General features: G+C 39.4%; 1 protein-coding gene across 1 annotated transcript; it reads left to right on the top strand.

Moving 5' to 3' along the window:
* Positions 1 to 5: 5 nt before the first annotated feature.
* Positions 6 to 8317, top strand: FNTA (farnesyltransferase, CAAX box, alpha; the record flags this gene model as incomplete). Its single annotated transcript, XM_009877377.1, has 8 exons — positions 6 to 72; positions 657 to 771; positions 1521 to 1625; positions 2344 to 2470; positions 2862 to 3010; positions 5714 to 5776; positions 6273 to 6444; positions 7916 to 8317. Coding segments are annotated over 8 exons (927 nt in total), but the record flags the coding sequence as incomplete, so codon positions are not given.
* Positions 8318 to 8543: the final 226 nt, after the last annotated feature.

Below are 8543 nucleotides of genomic sequence, written 5' to 3'. Positions count from 1 at the left end.
GGGCGGATATTGAGCCCGTCCCTCAAAACGATGGGCCAAATCCTGTTGTTCAGATAATCTACAGTGAAAAATGTAAGTTTTAAGCGTGTTCTGCACGGAAAGCTTATGGTGGCTAAGTTTTTCTCCCATCCTTAGCGTTTTTAAAGCAAGGCTTTGCGTGTTGGGTAACGTCCTTTCAAGAGCAGTACTGTGATTAAATGGTTTTATTGCTGGTTGTGTGTCATGTTTTCGCCGGGAATCTCTGAAGTTAAATGGTCTCCTGAGATGCTAACAGCCAAGGTTTTACTTCAAAATCATACGGCTTGAAAGACAGTCTGGTTCCCATAGAAAGGCATTTCTAGCCCACAAGTGGAACAGAGATATAAGAAGTTACTGCATCTGGGGAAATAGTCTGAGTAAGCAGCAAGGAACTTCTGCTGATTATTTTGGATATGATTCAGAGGGTGTATTTTTAAGATACTTTTGCAGCTTTTCAGTATGCTAATATCATTTAGAGGTTTCAATCAGCAGTGCTGTCAGAGCAGTGAGTAGCAATAATCCTGAAGCGGTATATTTAAAGTACACAGAATAGGAAAGAACTTCAAAGGATGATTAACCTTGCCCCCTAATCAGGCCATTGTCTCATAGCCTTGGATAAGATGCTGTTATCTATTTAGTTCAAGATGTCTATGATTACTTCCGGGCTGTTCTGCAGCGGGATGAGAGAAGCGAAAGAGCTTTCAAGCTAACAGCGGATGCCATTGAATTAAACGCTGCAAACTACACAGTGTGGTAAGTGATAATCTTGGAATTATTCCTGTTGCCATTTGAATGCTGACTTCTTATGTCTGTAATAATTTTACTAGGCTAATCAGGACGTGACTAGTTGAGTTTACACAAAGCGAGATTCTGAAGAGAGTCTTTGTCAAGCATTTTCCACATCTCATTTGATCCGGTGTTTTTCATTGATTTGACTTTGAAGATATTATCAATCAAGGTCAGGAGTAGCCACAAAAAGAATTTTGTTGTTTAAAAGTTGACTTCAAGAGGCGTAGAAGTATGATAGCTGCTCTTTCCTGCTAAGTAATCACTAAATAGTGCATTGTTGGAAGATATCTCAGGTAGTTGTTCAGTTAGGTAATGAATAAACAGTGAGTTTCTGATATTCAGAGTAGGGCCTTTTGCAAATACTAACAAGTATCTCTTGTGCATCTTTATTCCACTAACTTGCATAAAATCAGAAAATGTACATTTTAGGCACAGGATTCATACTTTCTGTGATGGTAAGACTAGTGTGGGTAGGCAGAAATTAATCTGAAACGAGATTGCTTCATTTTACATGAAATACTGTTGTAACCAGTTATATTCCAGTTCTCCACTGATCAATAATTGAACAGCCTTTAACAGAACATGGTTTAGTTTTCTGCACTCTTTTAAAATCAGTATCTATTAGAAGGAGTGCGAACAAAGGTTCTTCTGTGTTCTCTGTGAATTTAGAAAACCCCTGTTGCGCAATCTGAGTGCTTGACTTTTTTACACAGGCATTTCCGGAGAGTCCTCCTGCAGTCTTTGGGAAAGGATCTGCATGAGGAACTGAAGTATATTACAGCTATCATCGAAGATCAGCCAAAGAACTACCAAGTCTGGTAAAATTAAAATTTCTTTTTCATTCTTCACAGTTTTGCAGACAATTTTTGTTTTGTCAGTAGTCTAGAATAAGTTGTTAAAAGTTCTTTCCTGCATCTACTGCAGTGGCGGAAGCAGAGGAGTTAAACTGAGTTCCATTGGTGTCACTGCCAAAGTCCTCATTAGCAGTTTCTTCTAAACATATGATTATGACATGCTAAAAAGGTCTTTTAATTTCAATTTTTAAACTGTCATAATAAGTCTGACTTATCAAAAAGGCAAACAAAAAGACAAATATAAATGACTGGTTTTACTTTTATTTGCTCTTGGAATTTGCCTACCTGTTGTTGAGTTTTTCCCAAGTGAAGGGGAATAGACAAAACAACAGCACTTGTACTGCAAAAGAAATCATGTAGTACTAGAAAATTTTATTCTGCTGAAGACTTTGGCCATGAGTGGTAAAAGTGGAAACATGTAACTTGAAATAAACTGGTCTAAAAGGAGATTATTTGAGATAATTGGCCAACATATATTTGTAGTTAGAATTTGTTATATTTTTTGGAGCTGAGTGAAATATTTTTGGTATATTTAATTTGAAGTATTTAAGTGTTGTTTTTTGTGGTGTGGTTTTTTTTTTTTCCTAAGTGGTACAGTTGCTATGTGCTGGTTTAATACAGACTGCATGTTCAAAAAAATTTTTAGGCTGTGCTAAAAATATTTTCCTCCTCCTGTCATTAGGCATCACAGACGGGTGTTGGTGGAGTGGCTGCAGGATCCATCCCAAGAGCTTGAGTTCATAGCTGACATTCTTAACCAAGATGCCAAAAATTACCATGCCTGGCAACACAGACAATGGGTTATTCAGGTATTGTATCCACAGAATTGATTCCCTAAATAACCTGCTTGGGCTATTTGGCACTTGTTTCTTAAGGCTCAAGGGGGAAAAATGATTACATTTTAATATATGGTAGAGGTTAGCTATAAACATGCCTTTTACGAAGCAAGTTCAAAAAGGTTTGTTGCTGTCTGCGTAGTGTTTTGTGTGTGAATTTAAAGATCAGCTAATACCATTGTGTGCAACTGAATAGAGTAGCGTGCTCCTAGTTCACCCTTCCTTATTTTGTCCTTTGAATTTTGTGTTGATTTCTTTAAAAAAGTCTCTGCACCTAATGTTCAGAGAACTTAGGAGCAAGGAGAATATATTTTTAAAATAAAAACTCTTTATTATGATATTTTTCTTTGTTCCTTTTCCATAGGAGTTCAAATTATGGGACAATGAACTGGAATACGTAGACCAGCTTTTGAGAGAAGATGTAAGAAACAACTCTGTTTGGAACCAGCGACACTTTGTAATTTTCAACACCACTGGCTATGATGATCCAGCAATCCTAGACAGAGAAGTCCAGTTAGTAATGCTATTCATATTCACATTAAGCATTTTCTATTACGTGAAAGTAAAGGAATACTTTGACAGTCCCTGTGGGTTTGTCTTTTCTGTTTTTAATGCAGTTTTGGGGCTCACTCTCAGGGATGGCAGATCAAGTGTTGGTGTGTATGTAGATGTGTTCAGTACGGCTAACTTGTTGAGTAATACTGGACCAAGCTATGCTTACCCGAGGCAAGCTGTTCTAATGAATCTCTTCCTGCCCTGCTGCTTAATGTGCAAACAAAACTTTTTGGCTTTTTATAGTCAGCTAGCTATAGTGGAACAACTTGCAGAGCATTTGTGGCACTGGAAGCACGTAAGTGGTGCTGTTCATGAGTATCTTACATCTTACCCCTAGAAATCTTGGAAGGAGAGGCACTCTCAGTGTTGTACTAAACTGCTGTTTTAGTAGTAAATAATTTAAAGATAACGGGCACCTGGATGGTAGGAAGAGGAACTGACTTTTATGTGGAATTTGATGCAGCTGGAAAAAGAAGAGAATTTTTGAAGGTATGTAGTCAGCACAAAGATAAGTACTGGTGTGAGTTTTGAGGAGAATGAACGCTGGAAACTCTTTTGAAGGGGTATGCACATGACTGAAGACAAACTGGGCTACTAGCCATTTACTTTTCAACTGATGGTGGTAAGGGAAGCTTCCTGTATGTTTTTTGCATCTCAGACTGCTGATGGGGGTTGATGATCATGAGATGTTTGTCTAAAGAGAAGAAGCAATGAAAACAAGTACTGCAATTTTATTGAATTACTCTTTGGAAGAGAGGTCCCCTAGTACATTGTTAATAGAAGATCGCAGTTCCCGTCAATTTTCATGGTGGTCTTTGCAAACTGCTGTGAGTTGCACTTCTCTTCCACTTCATACTTTCTTGCAGATTTATAAATCTAAACTGTTTCCATAACTTAGGCTTGGATATTTCCAGCTTTTTCTTCTCAAAGCTTAGATCTATCATCCTCTCCAGTCTGTTTATACATGATGGTATATTCAAGATAATTGGATACTGTCTTAGGAATCAGAGTGTCTACGGTTAAGACTTCCCAGATGACATTAGAGAACTGTAGTTGAGCTGTTTGTTGCTTGATAAACCTGGTATTTGTTACAGTGATGGCAGAAGGCTAAAAAAGGCTTAGGATTGTTGGGTTGGGTTTCGGAACTTGTTTATGGAACTGCTTATGGAACTTGTTTATGGAACTGCTTATGGAACTTTTTATCAATACCCACTGTCTCTGAAAACCAGTGGAATGCCTGGTGTCAAGGGTTAGGTTAGGGCTGGGCTGGCCACTAAATGAATTACAAATGCTCCTTAACCCCTCTCCCTCCTCAAAGGGGAAGGAAAAAGGAAATAAGGCAGAGAGACTTAAGGACTGGAAAAGAATATTTAGAACAGCTTTAATGAAGCACTAATAGTACAAAGAAGGAAATAGTCAAGATAACGAAACATATACAAAACTAATATTGAACCCAGTTGCCCCCTCCCCGATAGCAATCAACATGGATGCTGCAGAGCAGAGAGCAGACAGCACTGGGGAAGCCCCACGCTCAGCGTCAGAGGGGAGCTGGATACAGAAACTGATGTCAGGAACTCGGGATCAGGATTGAGGGCAGAAGAACAGGTGAAGGCCTCCTCAGATACTGGCCACTGAAGAAGAGAGGTTAACCCCCATGATATACATGGAATAGAATATGTTGCTGGTCATGTTTAGGTCACCTGTCTTGTCTGCTCCTCCCTGGAGGTGCAATCTTTTTACTTCCTTGTGACCCTTTTACTTCGTCGCACACCAGCGTGGCACACAAGATTTAGCCGTGACCTTGATTACTATAAAAGCAGGTATAAGCAAGAGCCTTTCTGCATACCAGTCCTGGGTAATAACTGTAAATATCAGGCATTATCCCTTCTAGTAACACGCACTGTCTGCAAAAACATGCTGCTAACTTCAGAAAGTGCAGCGTCTTGGAAAAGACTCTGCTGAAAAGTGAAATTGTTGAACAGAACTGTTTAGCTCAAGCCAGGGCACCTGGTTTTGCTGGGGAAGGGCAGAAGTTAAAGGTCTCTTTTGTGAAGATGAAATGTGGCTTTGTGACTGTGTGACGGGTGCCTCTTGTTGCTGTGCTTTTAGTGGAGTTGCCTAACTGCTGCTTTAAAAGAACTGCTGCAGAAGGCAGTGGGAGCTGAAAATTCAGGCTCTGCATTTCTGGGGATTTGCTCAAAGGCAAAGTCTTGTGAAAAAAGTTCTGCAAGTAGCTACAGAACATACAATATGCAGTCATATTGACATAGCTTGCCCTGGGCTTAATTACTGCAGCATTTTTCAGCCCCGTGCCATTTATGAGCATCAAGGTGTAAGTTACTCCTTTAGCATACTGGTACAGTGTATCATGTTTCTTAGTGCTATCACTCCTAATTTTTGTAACTGTTTCATTATTGTATAAAATGCCATAATGGAACACTTCAGGATTTCAAACAGTTCTCACAATGTCTGCCCCTCTGAGACTTGCAGTAATTATATTGCAAGACATTTTTGATCTATGACCGAGCTGAGATGATATGCAAAAAGACTCTGCAATACAGAGTAGAGGGATATATATTTGGGAGTGTCTGAGCACATTCAGGTAGTGCCTAACTGCGTTATTTGTGGTTGCATTCATGACATGTTATCTTTTTCTCACAGATACACCCTTGAGATGATCACAGCAGTGCCACACAATGAGAGCGCTTGGAATTATTTAAAAGGGTGAGGCATCCTTCTCTGTGGGGCAAAGAGAATGTCTGTAGAAGGTGTCTTATGCCTAGCTCTTAACTGGAAAGAGCTTATTGCTGTTCATTATAGTGTTGCATGCTTAAGCAGGCAGGCAGAAACCTTTACAAGAGGTTCGTATATTAACGTAATTTCTTTGTAACTTTTTGTTAAATTTCTGGCCCTGTAGTTCTTGGGGGAGAACTGCAAGTGCTTTTCATCCTTTTAAAAACTTGACCTAAAATGTTACTGGGTTCAAGAGAATAAAGTAGGAAGTAATGAGCATGCTTTTAGTCTAATTTCTGTTCAGTTGAGCTTAACTATACTAGCTTCCTAAAACATTAAGCTGTATTACTGCTGCCTGCTGCTTGCTTTTCTGCTTTGCTTTTATTTGCACCCTTGTTTCAAAAGTTATCTCCAAATAAAGGAGTCATAACAAAAATGTAGTTCTTCACACCAGATTACATTTCAAGCCTATTAAACTCTGTTCTAGGATTCTGCAAGATCGTGGTCTTTCTAAATATCCAAATCTTCTAGAGCAGCTGTTGAATTTACAGCCCAGCCACAGTTCGCCCTATCTGATTGCCTTTCTTGTGGACATATATGAAGATATGCTTGAAAACCAGTGTGATAACAAGGAAGAAACACTAAACAAGGCATTGGAGGTACGTTTTGAGAGCTTGGTTTTGCTTCTCAGGGATGCTATCTATTGCTCTCATGTTTTATATTCTGACAAAATGGGATTGATTTTCATAAATAGAACAGACTACTTGTTAAACATAGAACCTCTATGAGGAGTTGAACATGAAAGGCAGATAATCACAAGAGTCTCATGAGTTTACATGTAAATAAACTTCCAATTACAAAATCACTGTGATTTCTTCACCTGGTAGTAGAGGAAGGTTTCTAATACAGCTTAAAGAAGAAGAAAAGAGATATGTGAACGATCAAGGAGTTTCTAGTGCTTACTCTGTAGCATGAACTCACTTTCTTCTCTGTAGGTTAGTGAATCTTGTTCTCAGAGTATCCGTATCTAAACAGAATCTTAAGCTCCCTCTGCACTTCTTAGCTCTTTCTAAGAAAGCTGTCAGAATTATCTTACAGGGAAGCAGGCACTGAGAATGTCAGTAAAGAATATCAGACACCGTTTCTTACAGAGAATAAATGTCTTCTAGCAATGTTCTGTATCTCCCTGTGCTTCATGTTTGGGGAACTCCCTGCTGTGGTTTGCAGTGTAGTTTTTGCAGGAACACTTTTCATTCACTGCGGTTCAAGATGGAACGTAGTGTAATTAGAGCTGCAGTTCTTGCCTGGAGTCTCTGTGTTCCAACATCATTCTTCCTCAACATTTTTCTCTTTGTTGTGTTCCAGGACCAGTCTAAGTAAGTGCATTTATACCTCCCAGATTCATGTCCCTTCATACTGTTTCACTGAGTTTAACTTTTTCATCTATTTAGGCATCAGAACTCCTATTTCTCGAATCTGGTTTACTGAGTAAAGTGATGTCATCTGCAGAATTTATTAGAATATTTATAGCTGTTGGTCATGCCATATAAATTTTACCCAACATGTCCTGTGAGTAGAGTTGACTTCTGCTGTGCCTCACTGTAGAGCATGTCAGAGAAGGTTACTGACTTGCATGGAAAGTCCTTCTGGGACAGTCTGAAAAGAGAAAAACCGTGAACAAAGTATCTCCTGTCAGTCTGTCAGGAGTACTGACGATTTAAGAGCAGTATGTTCGCCCACTGCTTTGAATCAGGTGGTTTACAGCCTACTGGATCACTGAAAGACAAGCTTGTCAGGGAACTCAGAAGTATACTGTGGTGTACTACAGGCTGAATAGGCTGGAGCAGATGATGAGCAGTAGGCATGAAAAGGAGCCAGGAGAAGCAGTTGCAACTGAAATGGGACAGGAGAGATTTTTGTGCAGTTTCAGTCTGGTCAACTACCAGCTGGAGTTGACATCGGTTTGAAATCATTGGATAGTTGCAGAACCAGTGAATAAAACAAAAATTGTTGCTAAGATGGGTGTTTCTAATACTGGCTGAACCATATATTGTATGCGTTTTATAAAGATTATTAAGTATTCCTTAAGCTTTTGATATACCACTCCAATCTCTCCATTTTCTTTCATAGTTGTGTGAAATTCTGGCTAAAGAAAAAGACACCATCAGAAATGAATACTGGAGTTACATTGGAAATTCACTTAAGAACAAGCATAGCGCAGACACTGAGCAGAGCACACCGACAGATAAGCAGCAGTAACTGAACGTGGAAGAAAGCAGTGTAAAGCTCTCCAGCTGTTTGAAAGCAGTACTAAGTAGGGTCATCAACTGCTGTAAAATCCAGTGTAGTATTTCCCTGGTGAAGAGGTATTGCGGTGAAAGAGGAGTGCAGAGTGCTGTATAGTCTTGTGTCGCTGCTGCTGCTGGTGATAGCTCCAGGTGCAGTCAAGAAGTGTATTAAGGCCTAATTATTGGAATGTACCGAGTAAATGGTATATTTCCTAATAATAAATACATAGAGCTATTATTTATAAAGCACTAAACCAATTTCTTACGCCCTGGCTTATCCACTCTAGGTTCCTAACAGAGTCCACATCAGATGCTGCAGTATTGACAGCGGGTAACTTAGTGGATATAAAGTAACCTACTTCTGCTTAGTGGAAGCAAGTGCTACAGTTGTTGCCTTATGGCAGAGCAGCTACTCAACGCTAACAGCACCTAATATGGTAGGGAAGGAGGTCCCAGTGTTATATTGTAAT

Source organism: Apaloderma vittatum, unplaced genomic scaffold (assembly GCF_000703405.1).
Source record: "Apaloderma vittatum isolate BGI_N311 unplaced genomic scaffold, ASM70340v1 scaffold1721, whole genome shotgun sequence".
Taxonomy (NCBI): domain Eukaryota; kingdom Metazoa; phylum Chordata; class Aves; order Trogoniformes; family Trogonidae; genus Apaloderma; species Apaloderma vittatum.
The sequence above is the reverse complement of the archived record's forward strand: the minus strand, read 5'-3'. Positions and strand labels throughout refer to the sequence as shown.